Source organism: Erythrolamprus reginae, unplaced genomic scaffold (genome assembly GCF_031021105.1).
Source record: "Erythrolamprus reginae isolate rEryReg1 unplaced genomic scaffold, rEryReg1.hap1 H_11, whole genome shotgun sequence".
NCBI classification, from domain to species: Eukaryota; Metazoa; Chordata; class Lepidosauria; order Squamata; family Dipsadidae; genus Erythrolamprus; species Erythrolamprus reginae.
Genome location: NW_027248464.1, coordinates 433510 through 452846, shown reverse-complemented (window position 1 = coordinate 452846; position 19337 = coordinate 433510). Strand labels below are relative to the sequence as shown.

The window sequence follows — 19337 nt, the reverse complement described above, 5'->3', positions numbered from 1 at the left end:
TATTCTATATAATAAAGAAAATAATTGTGTAATCCATGCTGAATTATGCTACAGTTAATCCTACTGGAAAATTGTTTAAGGAGACTTTTCAGACACTTTATTAAGCTTAGGGATATAATAATTCATGTTTTATTATATGTTTAAAACATTAGGGTAGGAATGAAATCAAGTATAATATTCTAACACAGAGAAAATCATTTTACATCTTTCACATCAAACTTTTAATATCAGCCCATATATTCATGCACACCTATCACAGTTTAGCCAATACCACTATGATTTCCTGGTCCATCTAAGTCCTAACTAGGCCTTACCTCCAAAACTTTTAGCCCAGATAAAGTTGGCCAGGAACAGCAACTTTTGACATGTCAGTTACAGTATAACAGAATTGTAAAACGCTAACTATAATCTGTAATGTTATATTTCTAGTATTTATGCGATGTCAGTTGAACCGACTGCAAAAAGGACAAGCAACAGATGAATGGTTTCAGCTCAGTTCACATGTACCCCTGAAGGGTATTGAACCAGGCTCTTTGCGTGTCCGAGCACGATATTCTATGGAGAAAATAATGCCTGAAGAAGAATATAGTGAATTTAAAGAGGTATTGAAATAGTGTAATTTCAGTTGTATTTTGAAAAATATTCGAAAGAGTTTCTTGTCAATATAAGAAAATTATTTTTATTTTGGGACTTTCAAGGTGTTTATATTTTTGTGTAGCTCTTAATTTGAATAGAAGATGCTTAGATTTATTTAAGCCATACACTGAAATTCTTCAGAAAATAATGTCAATTTTTGTAAGACTTAAAAGATAGAGTAATATTGCTCTTTCCAAATGTCAAACTGTATTATTGAACAAGCTGTCTCTGATAGCTAACAGAATACATAAAATCCCCGAACACTAGAACTTTATTATTTGAAGGAGCATAGAACTACATAAATATATTTGATGGAGGACCATGAAAATGAACAAAAATTGAAAAGGACTTGTTATCCCAAAGATGCTTTTTCAAAGGCAACTGGACAAGGTCATTAGCTCTTTGAGAGTTGTTGAGGCCACTTGGGGATATATGTGTACCCTTAAAGTCACCTAAATCAGTATTTTGGAACTGCTAAAAGGAGACCAGATAGGTGGTATCCTTTCACTGTCCTTTCAAGGTAAAAACAAATGTCCAATTGCCTTTGAAAAAGCACCTTTGGGACAGACATGACCTGGATGATGGAGAATTTCCATAGATGAAAGGATTTATTATAAGGCAAAGTTTGGAACTTCATGAGAAACATAGTAAGTCCAACCATTTAACCCCTAGGCTTTTGTTTCAAATTGGAGATTACTAGAGTAAGAATTATATATGCAGATATGGTCCACTTAGTCTCCATAATAGATTAAAGAAGAATTACAACAAAAATGACTTGGTGAAGGCTAAACTTATTATAGTCCGTGTATCTATAAATTGTTGGAATAATAAAAACTGATCTCAAAAATTAGGGAAGGTTTCTAAGAAAAAGGATAGTATTTGAAGTGCATGAACAGAATTAAGATCACCTACTAGGGTACATATATAAGGTGTCAATTACATTTGATACAGAAACAGAAAAATTTAAAATTGTAGATAAATTGAACGTAAAACTTAAAAGAAACAATCCCCAGAAACCAATGGGAAGAACTATGGAACATGCCTATAAAATTTTCCCAAGCTGTAACTTAAAAGAAAACTGATATAAAATATTTTATAGATTGTATACAGCTCCATCAATAAGCATACTGTAATAAATGCTGAAAATACCATGAGAACAACATATTACTTAATGTGGAAGACATGCAAAGAAAACGTAACAAGTAAACATGCAGCATTGTTCAGATAATTTTAGAATTCAAATCTGAAAAAACCCAAAAATTTTAATTAGACATAATTTCAATATATTTTAATAAAAATACTGTTCACAACCTCAGGGATAAACTTAACACTATATGTACTATAAGATAACTTACCAATGATTTTAGCCTGGAAATTTTAACTTGGATAATATGCAGTAATAGCAGAATTAACATGTAATAATAACAAAGGTTTGACCCAATTTTTAAAAATGGCTTTCATAATATAGTTTATTACCCAGCAAGGGAAATTAAAGTATTTAGAATACAGCTTTTAAGGGGGAAAAGTACCGAAATCATAAATACATGAAAATTGTAAAATGTTTATAATCAATATATCATTTGGAGTACAAATATATCAGAGACACGCAAACATATTTAAAATAGTTTTTATTGTAAAACTACAGTAGCTTCTGCAGCTACTTTTTATTCACTGTGTAATATTCTATTTTTGCATTTACTAATTTTTGATTTCTTTTTTTCTTTTAAGAAAAAAACCTATGCTATTTCAATTTTATATTAAATTATTAACTTTTATTTTTCAGTTGGTACTGCAAAAAGAGTTGCATGTGGTCAATGCATTATCTCAGGTGTGCGGACAAGATCGGACATTGCTGGCTAGTATTTTACTTAAAATTTTTCTCCATGAAAAACTGGAAGCATTATTATTGCGAACGCTAAACGACAGAGAAATATACATGGAAGGTACATTGTAAATCTTTAACTGATTTCTGAAATTAATTTTCTATGACATACCTTTTCTCTTTTCCCAAGATTCTCAATCATTTCTTTTAGAGTCTTTTGTATCATTAATATCACAGGTTTTTTTAAAAATGCCACATATATTTGAACTCAGTATATAAACACATATCTTTATTCAGATGAAGCCACTACTTTATTCCGTGCCACCACATTGGCAAGCACGCTTATGGAACAGTATATGAAAGCAACAGCTACACGTTTTGTGCATCATGCTCTAAAGGACTCTATTTTAAAGATAATGGAAAGTAAACAATCTTGTGAGGTAAGAAACTTCAGCTAATATTACTATCCAACGAATATGCATGTTTTCTTTACGAAACACTTTTTAATGTACATTTGTTTTGTTTACAGCAATTTTTAATGCTGTAAGCCTGTGATGAAGATACAGTGGTACCTCTACTTACGAACTTAATTCGTTCTGTGACCAGGTTCTTAAGTAGAAAAGTTTGTAAGAAGAAGCAATTTTTCCCATAGGAATCAATGTAAAAGCAAATAATGTGTGCAATTGGGGAAACCACAGGGAGGGTGGAGGCCCTATTTCCTCCCACAGGCTTCTCCTCACCTTTTCCAGCCCCGTTTCCTCCCAGGAGATTCCTGCCTTTTCCGGTTACAGTTTCGGAGGCTCAGGTTTGTAAGTGGAAAATGGTTCTTGAGAACAGGCAAAAAAATCTGCAACACCGGGTTCTTATCTAGAAAGGTTTGTAAGTAGAGGTGTTCTTAGATAGAGGTACCACTGTAGTGATATTCAATGATATACATATACAGTAGTCCCTCGCTATACCACGCTTCACCTACTGCGGCTTCACTTCATCGCGGGTTTCTGAGGAAGTCGATTGGCAGATTTAAACAGCCCGCCGAACTCGATCGGCAGATTTTTCAAAAAAAAAAAAAATATCTAAAATTGTAAATACTGTACTGTATTTAAATACTGTATCTAAAATAAATACTGTGTGGGGAGGGTTTATAAACACTTAAAACAATGAAAACTTACCAAACAATTGCAATATAAATACTTAAATAAGTACTATCAGTCGATAAATTCCCCATCGCGGATTTCACCTATCGCGGCCAGGTCTGGAACGTAACACCAGCGATAGGTGAGGGACTACTGTAGTACAATGTAAATATAGCCTCTAGACTCTTAAAACTTGTTTTTTTTAATTAATTTATATTGCCAACCATCACACATATTCAGAGCAGTTTACAATAAAATAGATCAAATAAATAAAACACATAATATTAAAAAATATATAGCAGCCAAGCATCACAAAATAACCATTCATAATCCATAAAGCCCATTTGTGGTGGGCTTTATCACTCATCTGGAGTTCCAGCCTATGTAGAAAACCAGGTTTTAGGAGTCCTGCAAAAGGCCAATAGGATTGGGCAAAAGGTCTAATCTCAGATGAAATTAAGAGATTAAAATGTTTTCTAACCTCATATCGTCTGAAATTATTGTACCCAAAAATAGTTGTATTTAACCTGTACATATTTTTCCATTGTAATATACGCAGTGTCTTTGCATTTTATTTGATGAAATTTCTGAGAAAGATTTGACAAAAAAGCCAAGAATGCTTCGTTTTTAGACATAACCCATATGCTTATTATTGAATTTAAAATTTCTGTGTATCCCAGTAGTCTTAATCTGTTAATCTTATACTGATGTGTATTGTAAATATATTTAATATATTTCATTTTGAATAATAATGTTCAATTTACGGTTGTATATTTCAGTTGAATCCTTCAAAATTAGAAAAAAATGAAGATGTAAATACTAACTTAACACATCTACTAAGTATTCTTTCAGAGCTAGTGGAAAAAATATTCATGGCTGCAGAAATACTACCTCCGTGAGTTCATCAATATTTTCTAGAAAAATCTGTTGAAATTTGGTTGTTTCAGTTTCACATGTATTAATTAGAACACATTCTGGCACTTTACTGCCTCCCGGCATAAGAAAGAGCAAAGACATTCTGTCCATTGTTCTCATAACTTTTCAGAATATAAAACGCACCGCATACAAAATGGGCGAAAATTGTGTTGTGACTTATGCATCAAATGTTGCTGAAGCCCGGCCCCCACTCTTCAGCCTCCACCTTTGCATTTTTGGCCATGTGGAGTTTGCAGAAGATATTTTTTTTCTTTGTGCCCTAAGAGAGAAACATAGAAACATAGAAGACTGATGGCAGAAAAAGACCTCATGATCCTTCTAGTCTGCCCTTATATTATTTTTTGTATGCTGGAAGTTTGTTCCAAGGCTCTACTACTCTTTCAGTAAAATAATATTTTCTCATGTTGCTTTTGATCTTTCCCCCAACTAACTTCAGATTGTGTCCCCTTGTTCTTGTGTTCACTTTCCTATTAAAAATACTTCCCTCCTGAACCTTATTTAACTCTTTGACATATTTAAATGTTTCGATCATGTCCCCCCTTTTCCTTCTGTCCTCCAGAGTATACAGATTGAGTTCATTAAGTCTTTCCTGATACGTTTTATGCTTAAGGCCTTCCACCATTCTTGTAGCCCATCTTTGGACCCGTTCAATTTTCTCAATATCTTTTTGTAGGTGAGGTCTCCAGAACTGAACACAGTATTCCAAATGTGGTCTCACCAGAGATCTATATAGCGGGAGCACAATCTCCCTTTTCCTGCTTGTTATACCTCTAGCTATGCAGCCAAGCATCCTACTTGCTTTTCCTACTGCCCGACCACACTGCTCACCCATTTTGAGACTGTCAGAAATCACTACCCCTAAATCCTTCTCTTCTGAAGTTTTTGCTAACACAGAACTGCCAATGCAATACTCAGATTGAGGATTCCTTTTCCCCAAGTGCATTATTTTACATTTGGAAACATTAAACTGCAGTTTCCATTGCTTTGACCATTTATCTAGTAAAGCTAAATCATTTACCATATTACAGACGCCTCCAGGAATATCAATCCTTTTGCACTTTAGAGTCATCGGCAAATAGGCAAACCTTCCCTACCAAACTTTCCCCTGTCACTCACAAACATATTAAAAAGAATAGGACCCAGAACAGACCCTTGTGGCACACCGCTTGTAACCTGTCTCTGCTCAGAATACTCGCCATTAACAATAACTCTCTGATGTCTACACTTCAGCCAGCTGCAAATCCACTAAACTATCCAGGGATTAAGTCCAATCTTCACTAATTTATCTATCAGCTCTTTATGTGGAACTGTATCAAAGGCTTTGCTGAAGTCCAGATAGGCAATATCCACGGCACCACCTTCATCCAACACCTTTGTGACATAGTCAAAGAAATCAATGAGATTAGACTGACATGATTTGCCTTTAGTAAGGCCATGCACATCTGCTGCGACTTGGGTTTGAGCTCTCAACATTCTGAGTAACTGACCTAGTCTTCACTACTAGGCCACCACACTGCCAACACTGTTAAAAACCTCGGTGAACATTTAGAAAGTTCTTAAATTTGTTTTAAAATTATGTATCTTTCAGTTATTCAGTTGATCCCTAAAAGTAAAATTTCTAAAGTTCAGTACTTTGCTAAAGTTTTTGTGTAATATATATTCATCAGATGTATTTTACTTCATTCAACTTTCCCTGATGTTTCATGCATCAATTTTTTAAGTACTACTCTTGATTTTATAGATATAATATGAAATATCAGGAATATCAGCTATGTTTGGAATACTGTACTTGACTAGTAAAACTTATATGTGTTATTATCCCAATTGTATTATTTGAATAGGACACTGAGGTATATTTATGGTTGCTTACAAAAATCTGTTCAGAGCAAGTGGCCAGCCAACACAACCATGAGGACAAGAGTAGTTAGGTAAGATATTTTTACTATTATTTTTGCTTCATTGCCTGTTACGTTCTATAATTGAGAAGTTCACCTTTATGTTTTATTTTTCAACTATCTTTGAAAATATATTGTTTTAAAACTTTGAAAATTCACGATATTTAGCCTTCATAGTTAGAAAAAAATCACTTTTCATAAATTATAAAGCAGTATAACATATTTAGGCAAAACATTGCATGTTTGAGAGAAAATATTAATTGGGTAAGTAATTCCTATATCCCAATTAGGAAATATGTCTTTGTATTCTTGCGAAAAGATGCTAGTAAATGTGCAATCTCAAATGTGAATGTCATCACTGTAAAGGTAAAGCCCTGTTATTGGTGATAGTTCACTTAATCCTTCTATAACATAATATGTTATGGAACAGGACCTCATCAGAAAACTATGAGATAGAGAGAGAAAGAAATTAATACACCAGATTTTATCTTTGTTTCTTATCTTGTTGAGACTGTGGATATGTATGTTTAACTACTTATTAAGCAGTACATATATAAAATAACTATTTTCATACCTATATATTATATAACTTTATTGATACTTATTGAATTTTACATTGGTATGGTGACATAGGCTATTATTTTAGCTTTAAAAAGTTTAGGACTTTTGAAAATATTTTCTATCATTCTGTCAATCAGTAATGAATATTTTACAAAGTATTAGATATAGGTGTGGAAAGGATAATTTCTCTGATTTAGAATAAGGGTTGGGAAGCAATGAACTGTTGCTAGTACATATATAAGAACAATGAGATAAATGCACCTTAGTAACTTTGTAATGTTTTGTTCCTTTATTTCAAACATCAACATATTCATGTATCTAAAATTTCAGTGGCTTTGTTTTCCTTCGGCTGATCTGCCCTGCTATTCTAAATCCAAGGATGTTTAATATCATCTCAGGTGAATACATTATATAGTAATTAACTCATATTTATCATTAGGACAACACTACCTATTTAGTTTCAAGGACATTCTAATACTTGGTTAAATTTATAAATTTTAAAATGTGTAATTCTTATTAGAAATGTCAGTAATAAAATGAGAATGAGAGTACCGTATATACTTGAGTATAAGCCGATCCGAGTATAAGCCGAGGCACCAGTTTTGCCACAAAAACTGGGAAAACTTATTGACCCAAGTATAAGCCGAGGTTAGAAAATGCAGTGGCTACTGGTAACTTATAAAAATGAAAACCAATAAAATTACATTAATTGAGAAATCAGTAGATTAAATGTTTTAGAATATTTATTTTAAAGAAAACCAGTAAACTAGCTCTGTAAATTTAAAAGAGGGTAAACAAAAGCAATCTGGTAATAACAGTAAATTAAAAAGTAAAAAAAGTAGCTCACTTAGCAACCAAGCTAAAAGCTATTTCTAAACCTAACCCAGGGCTCTTTAAACTTGACAGTTTTAAGACTAGTGGACTTCAACTCCCAGAATTCCTGCACCAGCCATGCTACCACAGGAGTGGGAGTTGAAGTCCACAAGCCTTAATCTTTTCAGGTTTGAAGACTCTTGCATTTTTAACCCTAACCCAGGGCTCTTTAAACTTGACAGTTTTAAGACTAGTGGACTTCAACTCCCAGAATTCCTGCCCCAGCCATACTACTTCAGGAGTAGGAGTTGAAGTCCACAAGCCATAAGCTTTTCAGGTTTGAAGACTCTTGCATTTTTAACCCTAACCCAGGGCTCTTTAAACTTGACAGTTTTAAGACTAGTGGACTTCAACTCCCAGAATTCCTGCCCCAGCCATGCTACTTCAGGAGTAGGAGTTGAAGTCCACAAGCCATAATCTTTTCAGGTTTGAAGACTCTTGTATTTTTAACCCTAACCCAGGGCTCTTTCAACTTGACAGTTTTAAGATTAGTGGACTTCAACTCCCAGAATTCCTGCCCCAGCCATGCTACTTCAGGAGTAGGAGTTGAAGTCCACAAGCCTTAATCTTTTCAGGTTTGAAGACTCTTGCATTTTTAACCCTAACCCAGGGCTGTTTAAACTTGACAGTTTTAAGACTAGTGGACTTCAACTCCCAGAATTCCTGCCCCAGCCATGCTACTTCAGGAGTAGGAGTTGAAGTCCACAAGCCTTAATCTTTTCAGGTTTGAAGACTCTTGCATTTTTAACCCTAACCCAGGGCTGTTTAAACTTGACAGTTTTAAGACTAGTGGACTTCAACTCCCAGAATTCCTGCCTCAGCCATGCTACTTCAGGAGGAGTTGAAGTCCACAAGCCTTAATCTTTTCAGGTTTGAAGACTCTTGCATTTTTAACTCTAACCCAGGGATCTTTAAACTTGACAAGTTTTTAGAAGCCTGGAGAGAGTTCATGCCACCGCCCCCCCCCCCCTTTAGCTTGCTGGCTGGCTCGCTGGCTGGATCTCCCTCCCACCCTGATCCTCCCTCCTACTCTGTCTCCCTTTATTGCCCCATGTGTTGTTCGGGGGAAGCAGATTTGCTAAATAGATCCACTTGGGACAGCAGCAGGGAAAGTAGGAGGAGAGCCAGAATAGCCCACAGCCCTGGGGGAGGAGGAGGAAAGAGGCTGTCCTCCTCCTCCTTCTTTCCCTGCTACCGCGCCAAGTGGATATCTTTAGCAAATCTGCTTCTCTCTTTGGCTGGGGGCTTCTAAAGCCTGGAGAGAGTTCATGCTGTCCCCTCCCCCCTTAGCTTGCTGGCTGGCTGGTTGGATCTCCCTCCCACCCCTGATCCTCCCTCCTCCTCCGTCTCCTTTTATTGCCCCATGTGTTGTTCGGAGAAGCAGATTTGCTAAAGAGATCCACTTGGGATGGCAGCTGCAGCTGCAAAGGAAACGGAGGAAGAGGAAAGAAAAAAGCCTCGCCTCTTTCCTTTCCTCCACGACCGCAATTGACAGGAGAAAACAAAAGAAGAGAAGAGGAAGCAGCCCACAGCATATTTATTTATTGTATTTAATGAAAGAAAGAAAGAAAGTGAGGAAGTGAGAGAGATGAGCTGCAGGGCCCCGCCCCGCCGCCATTTCTATCAATGTCTCACCCGGCTCCAGTTCTTCAGGCGGCTCCGTTTTTGAAGCAATGCCTGCTGGGCTCCAACGGGGCACCCTCTTGTGGTGACTCCTCAGTGACCCGAGTATAAGCCGAGGTCGGGTTTTTCAGCCCATTTTTTGGTCTGAAAAACTCGGCTTATACTCGAGTATATACGGTATATGGATCCGGTGCACTCATTATTATTTTTACTTTGTTGCCTGTTATGGCTATAATTGAGAAATTCACCCTCATGTTTTATTTTTCAGCTACCTTTGAAAAGATATTGTTTTAAAACTTTGAAAACGCACAATACCTAGCTTTCATAGTTACAAAAAAAAATCACTTTTCATAAATTTCACAGGAGTATGACACATTTAGATAAAACATTGCATGTGCTGAAAAAATACTATTAAAACTTGAGAGAAAAATATTAGTTGGGTAACTAGAAAAATAATTCCTACATATGTGTGCAATACTGCTAAACTTCCCTAAGAATTTTCCTTTCAACATTTTTTTTAAAAGTAAAATAACTTCATACTGCTACTCAACAATTCATTTTGAATTGATTTCAGAGAGTTAGATACTACGAAGATAATGACAAATATGCAGTTGTATAATTATTTTGATATGTTTCCTAAATAACTAGGAAGAGGAAGGGCCATCAAGTGGACGCTGGCCATTTTTTCTTTAAATAAATTTTAAGAAAGGGGAAACCAGAATTTACTATCCTAAAGATTTTTATAATTTTATTATCAGTGCCTTAAGAAAGGAAGTGCTATGGTTTGTGAATTTTCCCTTCCTTATCAGGTAACACTTGAATCAGGAGCAACTTAGCTGGTTTAATGGGGTTTGGAAGGAAGAACTTGAATTACGTTGGCTTGCTATAAATTACTATAATATTGGTTATAATTTTCAAACTGTTTATTACAGATTCTCCTTCTCCAACTGCAGCAAGAACACTGACGCTGGTCGCTAAGTCTGTGCAGAATTTGGCAAATCTTGTTGAGTTTGGAGCTAAGGTAAACATAATGGGTTCATTATACTCTCATTGAGAAAGTACAAACAAGCTACCTATCCTAATTGCTGTATACATTGGCTTCAGATAGTCCCATAATTAAACATCACCTTATATCCTGTGTCCACATGTCATACTGTATTTCCCCGAAAATAAGACCCGGTCTTCCCAGGGAGGGAAAGGAGATGAGAGAGAGAAGAGGGAGAACAAACAGAAAGGGCTCACAGCGCTTTGTTTTGACTTGTATGCCATGTCTCCTGAGAGGCCTCTTGGAGAGGCGGGCAAGCCTCCTGTTCTTAGCTTATTGCACCACTACCACCCCCCACTATTTTATCCACTGCTTTGGCCCAGACTAGCCTTCCATCCAGCAATTAAGGATGAGGGGCTTGTCCTCCTCACCACGAGGCCTCTCAGGAGACAAGGCATGCAAATCAAAACAACGTGAGGCCTTTCCATTGGTTCCTCCCTCCTCTCTTTCTTGCTCCCCTCCCCTCTCCTTGAGAACTGTATGGAGGAAGAGGAAGGGCCATCAAAGGGACGCTGGCTAGTACTCCTGGGGAAAGGATCAAGCGGGGCCCCTGCCAGAGCCCAGGTGCTTCTGCTGACTTGGAAGGAGTGGCTCTTACATTTGATGCCATTTGTCCTGAGAGGTCTCGCGAAGAGGTAGGTGAGCCCCTCATCCTTAGCTGCACAGCTTCTCTCCCTCCCCACTTCTCTGTTTCAGTCCAGCCAGCTCTCCATCTCCCTCTCAGGAGGGAGGCCAGGTTCAAATGGGATGGGAGGGTCAGGACAAATCTGAAAGAAACACACCAGATTCCTGCCAGAAAGCTCAGGGAGCAGTCCTTGAGCAACCGTTTTTCTCCATCCCCTCCCTCTCCTTCTATGATGAGGGATAAAAAGGCCCAGTCGCTGTCCCACCATCTGTCTTTTCTTCTGGAGTATGTGGCAGAGCTGGAGTACCAGGTTGGATGGCAGGGCCAAGCATGCAGCGGCCGCCCCGAGTCTGCGGAGAGGGGCGGCATACAAATCTGATTAAACTTAAACTTAAACTTAAACTTAAACATCACCCTCGCCTTGCCTTGCTTTTCCTGTTGGAGAAACCAGGTTGGATGGCGGGAACCAAGCGTGCATGCTGCCACCCTTATCCTGCCGCCTGCCTTGCCTTACTCTGTGATGGCAGCACCAGTAACAGGTGGAGGCCAGATGTGCCACATGATTGCCTGCCTTGTTGCAGCCACAGGCAAGCAAAGATGGAGTGGGCAGGCAACAGCACATCCAGCAGGCCTGCTTGTGTGCCTCCTCTGGCCCTCCGCTGTGGGGCAAGTGGTGGGGCAGGATGGCACACTGCAGCCCCTGCGCTCGGCCACCATCTTAAATCTCCCACACACACACTGCAAGCAAGGACAGACTGTGGGATCCCATACCTCCACCATCCTCTCACCCCCTTCTGTTTGCCGTTTGTAGGGATTGGGCTGGGTGGTCTGCGGTTGCTTCTGAACACTGTTGGACCCCACACATACATTCCACCTTCCACATCTCACTGATGATGCTCTGAACTAGGACTTCTTTTGGGGACAGGGCTTATAAAATAGAACATATTTTTTTATTGGTCAAGTGTGAAATATGAAAACATTATTTGTATTATCTCAAATTTTACCAAACATAAAAACAAAATCCAGAGAAACAAAACTCTGAGTCTATTTTCACTTTGATTGTTACTGTATGTTCCATGTGGGGGTGTTCTTGAAAGCAGTTTAGTAATTTGAATTGATGCAGAATGCCAATTCATATGTATTGTTCTTCTCTGTTTAGATAGGTAGGTTATCACTTCGCTTCTCAAGCCATTTTGAAGGGCTGTAACCTTTTTCACAATTTAAAAACTGCTTCCTTCTAAAGGCCAATTATGAATTTCCCTTGTCAGTTCTGGTCAGTTGCCTTGCTGACTTAAAAATGGATGAGATTTTTAAATAAGATGAGATTTAGTAAATCTCATAAAGGAACCACATTAAACCATTTTTACCATTTTACAAAATATATAAAACATTTGTGACTTGGTCTTTTGTCATGTGGGGATAATTTATTTTTATTTTTTCCTCCATACAAACTTTTTTAATACATTTCAAAATACGTTCATGTTACAATAAAAGCAGTATCAAATTAGTAAAACATGTGTCATGTGAATCTTTTGATGTAATTTTCATTAAATGTAGAAAAGGGATAATAAAATATTTTAACTTCGTAAGTTGCTTTGTGAGTTCATATAGAATTCATTTTTTTTCATTGCATTGCAATAGATGTAAAATAAAGATAGCAACTTATCTAATTTTAGGAACCTTATATGGAAGGTGTAAATCCATTTATCAAGAGTAACAAACATAGGATGATCATGTTTTTGGACGAACTTGGGGTAAGAACATTTAACTATAACACAGCTATTAGTTTTGTAAATATTTGCTTTATGATTTCCTCATTGAGAACTGGGAAATTTCTCTAGTTCCAGAAATGTACTTCAAAGTATTAATTGTTTATTCTCCAAGGCATCATTTGTGCTTTCTGAAATGCCTTTTCTTTATGACTTGTTTTTTATGTGTGTTAAAGTAATTTCAATGGACTTTTTAAATATTCAAGTGATATTGTCCCTCTATTTTATATAGTGCATCTCCCTGCTTATTCTTGCCTTTCTATTTTATATACTCCCATTGCCATCTTTGTTCATGGAATTTTTCTTGCATAGAATATGTTCTTCCAGAGCACATTAATTCAATGTAGCTGTTTGCCACACTTATTCACTAATATTGGATAAAATCAGCCTATTGGTATTAAAAATAGAAGGCTAAACTTCATAAGTAAGAGTAATAATTTTAAAATGCAGTATTACATATCAGTTCTTACCTGAGCTTCCTGCATCATTCAACAATAAAATGGAATATGTTAATTACACATTTTTAATTTCTGTGATGCTTACACAACTTTTAAAAAGTATTCATTATGGCATTTAAGCTTTGAGCGGCCTGTAATTAAATTACAATGACTGTAATCATTCTCTATATGGACAAATATTGTCAAATAATGGTAAAAAAGTGAGAAAAGCCTGACTTTTGTATCATTTTATAAAAGATGATAACCTTTGTTATATTTTGTTCAAGAACATACCTGAGCTTCCAGACACTACAGAGCCCTCTAGAACTGACTTATCACGTGATCTAGCAGCCCTTCATGAGATTTGTGTAGCACATTCAGATGAACTTCGAACACTCAGTAACGAGCGAAGGCCAATGCAGGTAAAAATGATACCAAACAAAGGTTTGTTCCAAAATATGCAAAGAAATGATTCAACTTCAGAGAGGTATATGGAGTCAACACAGTTAATTCTATGTCTGGGTCCATATTTCTTCCCAGAAAATATACTGCTTCTGAATCTCATTCATTTTCTTTTAATTTTATCTACAGTTACTTGCCTATGACTACCACATATTTATGAGTTAAACAAACTTTTTTAAAAAAAAGAACTTTCAGCTAAGAATTGCATGTTATCAAAGAGTATTTTTTTCATATATCAGCCTCATCTCATCTGTCGTGTGATAAGATATTGCTCCATGTAGTAGATAAAGCAGAATAAGAAAACTGACTAAAGAGCAGGGAAGATATTTTCTGGATATTTGAATACAAAATTAAAGGAAAAACTGAGAAACATAAGCTAAACCTTTTGGAAATTGAATTAAATCCCTGTAGTGAATGTCCAGTAAAAATGTAAATAAAGTAAAAGAACTTTCACTATCCAGAAACTTGCCATGATTTTCCATTTGTAAAAAACAGAAGTTAATAAAAATAGTCAAGCAAAGGGGAAAAAATCAAGAAGAATAGATAAAATCCGGCAGGAGGTTGAAATACATTAGCATTCAACGAGCTAACTTTTAGAAATAAAAAACAAAGCAAAACAAAAACTTCAAAAAGTGAGGTTAAAACCCAGAGTTGCTCACAAAAACTTCTGAGAAGAAAAGATAGATGCAAGTTCCAGCTGCTCCCACAGGGAACTGCTCTCTTCAAGATTCCCTCTCAACAGGTGAATCCACAATTGTCCAAAAGTTGTCCCGAGTAATTCTTAAGTGTCGCCACTCAAATCCAGAAAGCAACACTTCCAAAGCACCAGCTTTGGAGGCAAAAGTAGATAATTGGCAGGAGAGACAAATCTTCCTATTGGAAACAGCCAGTTTGGGGAGTAATATCAATCTCTATATTTTTATAACCTTAATTTAGAGAAAAATCTTAATATATTGATTAACTGTGAATATATCCAAACCTCAAATCATAAATGTAAAACATAGTAGAATAAAATAAAATATTATTTTAGAATTTAGGATCTGAAGTGAGAATTCCTGGTTTCTGGGAAATCCTTACGTTCTTGAGAGACTATTTAAAGCAGACTTTTTAAAAAATGGATTTAAAAATTTGGCTTAAATACTATTGTGATTGATTAAGTCAGTATCACAGAATCACATTGACCTTGTCTTTTGCTTTTCTATGTACTAAATACCAAAGTAGTATGATACATAGCAAACTTGATATTTTCTGAAGTAATAGTTGAAAATGTATTACAGTCAAATTTAAGTATGGTACAGTTTTCTTTTTTAGAGTCTTGGATCAGGAATGCTTAATATTCACAGATAATTCAAGTTAAGTGGGCATTTCTCGTAAAGTAGTGAAAAAAATATTCTGCAAGTTAAGGAATCATACTTGAGTGTATATGAAGTGAAATATAAACTGAAAATGAAAACAGAAAAGATCAGTAAAAGTTTACTGAAAATCATGTTGTAGTCAATGGAATGAATTCATATTCACTTAAGATTAAAGTCATCATCTACAAGCTTTTATGGGTAAAATTGAGAGGAAGCAAACTCATCAAATGGCTTTTCTCCTGCCCTCTGAAAGTTTGCTCTGGCTTTGGAGACTCTTGAGCAGTTTCAAAAAATGGCACTTAAGTACTGCAGATGGCGTAATTAGCAAAGCATCATCAAATACAACTGCCTTCGTGAAATGACTGAACCTTTTAGCATGGCTGTCTTTTCTCTATGTTTCAAATACAATGTGTATTTGAAGTTATATCCATGATTATAAAGTCATGTTGCAAAACATTACATTTTTATATTCATTGCATATCATCCCTTACATTAATTGTTAAAGCTGCAGGAATGTTATTTTGATGTATGTATTCAAGCTTGAAAACTTTTAGATTGTGTTTTCTTTTCTCAAAATCCAAGATATTTAAATAAATAAATCACTTCTTTCAGCTTTTAAAACTTTCAGAAAGACTATGGATAATTTAATAAATTTACCTATTTATTTTTTTTAACAGCATGTGTTAAAGAAGTTGCTGGCAATTACAGAACTGCTTCAACAAAAGCAGAATCAGTATTCAGTGTCTAACAACACTAGGTAGCAGCTTTCTGCATGAACTAGCATGACCAACCTGACAACTTCACCAATATCACTTCTTCTTGCTCTTGCCAAAAATAGCACACGTTTCACGTTTCCAGTGATGTGTGAACTATGCAAAAAACAACAGATCTGTTGGTGACTGACTGTACCAGCAGCTTTAAGCTATCTGTGCAGGACACTTGCACTTTTGGAACCAATTTTCAGGACCTCTGAGCCTTGGTGTACAAATCACCTTCCACGAAGTAAATGCTGTGACTGTCTCTTTGAACTTTAATGTTATTTCAAACCTCCAATTGCCAAAGTCTAGCAGTCTTTCAGAAAACAGTCAACTGCCAATAAATTGTTTCAACAGCAAAGTATAACTGGATCAAATTACCTTTTACTGTAATTCACCTGATTACTGTAATCACTTTACAATTGTTCAACCACTTTGTATTTAAAGCTTCCAGAATTTGAAAGGAAATCTTTGCTGTACACTTTTATACCATTCTATTTTGCTTGTTCAGAGTTGTGCTGAAAGAAAATGCAGACTGGGTTTTGTCACCTTTATTTTTTTTATGTGCCATTTATCATTTTGAGTAATTTTTTTCACCAATGACTGTATCCAGATAAATTGCAATGCTTTTTGTAAAATGTTTACAACAGTAAATTTGAATTCAGTAAATTTATTGATTATTGTATCAGGCATGCATGCATTCATTAAACAGTTTTATAGCATACATTTAATATTTTTGACTAATAATTCAGAATTTAGTGATATGTACATATATTTGTACATTCGTGACTGGAAAAAAAAATCACTACTGAAAGAATGATAGAAAGTATTTTTTGGAGTATAAGACCCACCTTTTCCCTCCCTAAAAGAGGCTGAAATTTTGGGTGTGTCTTATACTCCTAATACAGCTTTTTCCAGCCATAATGAGGTGCTAACGATGTTCCCAGCTCTTACAGGCTTGCAGGCTTTCATTGTTACTTTTTCCAAATAAGGTTTTTTTTAAAGCCCTAACCAGGGGATAAAATAATGTGCTGAAGCTGACCAGACTAAGGATGCTAGCCAGATGAATACCCGGTAGCCAGATACCCCCCCGCCCCTCATTTTCCTCCCAAGAAACTAAAGTGCGTCTTATACTCTGAAAAATATGGTACTGTCCTGACACTTGCTGTTATGTTCTTGAGATACCACAAATGCCAATGATAACTAGGTAGTAGCCATTTAAATTCACCTATTACTTAGTATGCTGCCATTGTCCTAAAAAATATGGCCTACTGAATTACTGAATTTTGAAAATTCTTCTCCTTACAAATAAAGTTACAAATAAAACAGAAAAAACAAAAGACAATTCCAGAAGGCTGAAGCAAGGGAAGCTTTAATGCAATTCATTTCAAAATAGTTCTTAAAACAATTGTGAAAATCTTAGAATTTATGTTTAGATTGTAAATGAACACAACATTAATGAGCAAAAATTTTTCCCCCTACATATATATGTGTATATTTTCTCTCTATACATTTAAGCCATCTTGCAACATAAACTACCTCACACCTTTAGACGAAATACATGACTAGGAAACAATAGAAAGAGTAAGATATCCAGTGCTAGGACTGTAGACGTGATACATCAGCAGGCCTTAGACCAGGGGTCCCCAAACTTTTTACACAGGGGGCCAGTTCACTGTCCCTCAGACTGTTGGAGGGCCGGACTATTAAAAAAACATGTGAACAAATCCCTATGCACACTGCACATACATTATTTAAAGTAAAAAACAAAATGGGAACAAATACAATATTTAATATTTATTCTTCCTCTTTCTCTCTCTCTCCCTTTCTCTCTGTCCTTCTGTCTTTCTAGTTCTCTCTCTTTCGCTCTGTCCTCTCTCTCTCTTTCTCTCTCTTCTCTCTTTCTCTCACTCACTCTTTATATCTCTCCCTCTTTCTCTCTCCCTCTCTCTGTCTCCTCCTTTCTCTCTCTCTCCCTTTCTATCTCTCCTCTTCCTTTCTCTCTCCCTCTCTCTTTCCCTCTTTCTTAACAAGGATTGTTTAACCAATCCTTGTTAACAGGAGAAGTTCCTGAGGATTGGAGTATGGCCAGCGTTGTGCCTATTCACAAGAAGGGCAGTAGAGAAGAAGCTGGTAACTACAAGCCAGTTAGCTTGACATCAGTTGTAGTTAAAATGATGGAGACTCTACTCAAAAAGAGGATAAATCAGCACCTAAAAAACAATAACTTATTAGACCCAAATCAGCATGGCTTTACTGAAGGCAAATCATGTCAGACTAATCTCATTGATTTCTTTGACTATGTCACAAAGGTGTTGGATGAAGGTGGTGCCGTGGATATTGCCTACCTGGACTTCAGCAAAGCCTTTGATACGGTTCCACATAAAGAGCTGATAGATAAATTAGTGAAGATTGGACTTAATCCCTGGATAGTTCAATGGATTTGCAGCTGGCTGAAGCGTAGACATCAGAGTTATTGTTAATGGCGAGTATTCTGAGCAGAGTCAGGTTACAAGCGGTGTGCCACAAGGATCTGTTCTGGGTCCTATTCTTTTTAATATATTTGTGAGTGACATAGGGGAAGGTTTGGTAGGGAAGGTTTGCCTATTTGCCGATGACTCTAAAGTGTGCAATAGGGTTGATATTCCTGGAGGCGTCTGTAATATGGTAAATGATTTAGCTTTACTAGATAAATGGTCTAAGCAAGGGGACACAATCTAAAGTTAGTTGGGGGAAAGATCAAAAGCAACATGAGAAAATATTATTTTACTGAAAGAGTAGTACTGTAGATCCTTGGAACAAACTTCCAGCAGATGTGGTAGATAAATCCACAGTAACTGAATTTAAACATGCCTGGGATAAACATATCCATCCTAAGATAAAATACAGAAAATAGTATAAGGGCAGACTAGATGGACCATGAGGTCTTTTTCTGCCGTCAGACTTCTATGTTTCTGTTTCTCTCTCCCTTCTCTCTTTCTTTCTCTCTTCTCTTTCTCACTCATTCTCTTTCTCTCTCCCTTTCTTTCTCTCCCTTTCTCTGTCCCTCTTTCTTTCTCTCTGTCCCTCTTTCTTTTTCTGTCCCTCTTTCTTTTTCTCTGTCCCTCTCTCTCTGTCCCTCTTTCTTTCTCTGTCCCTCTTTCTTTCTCTCTGTCCCTCTCTTTCTTTCTCTCTGTCCCTCTTTCTTACTCTCTGTCCCTCTCTTTCTTACTCTCTGTCCCTCTTTCTTTCTCTCTGTCCCTCTCTTTCTTTCTCTCTGTCCCTTTCTTTCTCTCTGTCCCTCTCTTTCTTTCTCTCCCTTATCTCTGTGTGTGGGGGAGGCGGCTGCTTGAAAACCCCTGACCTCCATCGCCTCCCCCCCACGGCACAAGGAGAGCACACCTCTCCGCTGACACAGGCGGCGGGGACTG

The 19337-nt window shown here is 36.6% G+C and overlaps 1 protein-coding gene across 1 annotated transcript in view; it reads left to right on the top strand.

Annotated features, from left to right (window-relative positions):
* LOC139155343 (ras GTPase-activating protein 1-like) overlaps window positions 1–16651 on the top strand; it is a 61650-nt gene extending 44999 nt beyond the window's left edge. Inside the window, exons 16-25 of the mRNA XM_070730478.1 lie at window positions 430–602; window positions 2420–2579; window positions 2756–2898; window positions 4371–4486; window positions 6369–6455; window positions 7314–7381; window positions 10412–10500; window positions 12826–12903; window positions 13643–13777; window positions 15850–16651. Coding sequence (XP_070586579.1) covers window positions 430–602; window positions 2420–2579; window positions 2756–2898; window positions 4371–4486; window positions 6369–6455; window positions 7314–7381; window positions 10412–10500; window positions 12826–12903; window positions 13643–13777; window positions 15850–15933 — 1133 coding nt within the window. The 3' untranslated portion in view covers window positions 15934–16651. The remainder of the gene's footprint in view (window positions 1–429; window positions 603–2419; window positions 2580–2755; window positions 2899–4370; window positions 4487–6368; window positions 6456–7313; window positions 7382–10411; window positions 10501–12825; window positions 12904–13642; window positions 13778–15849) is intronic.
* Window positions 16652–19337: the final 2686 nt, after the last annotated feature.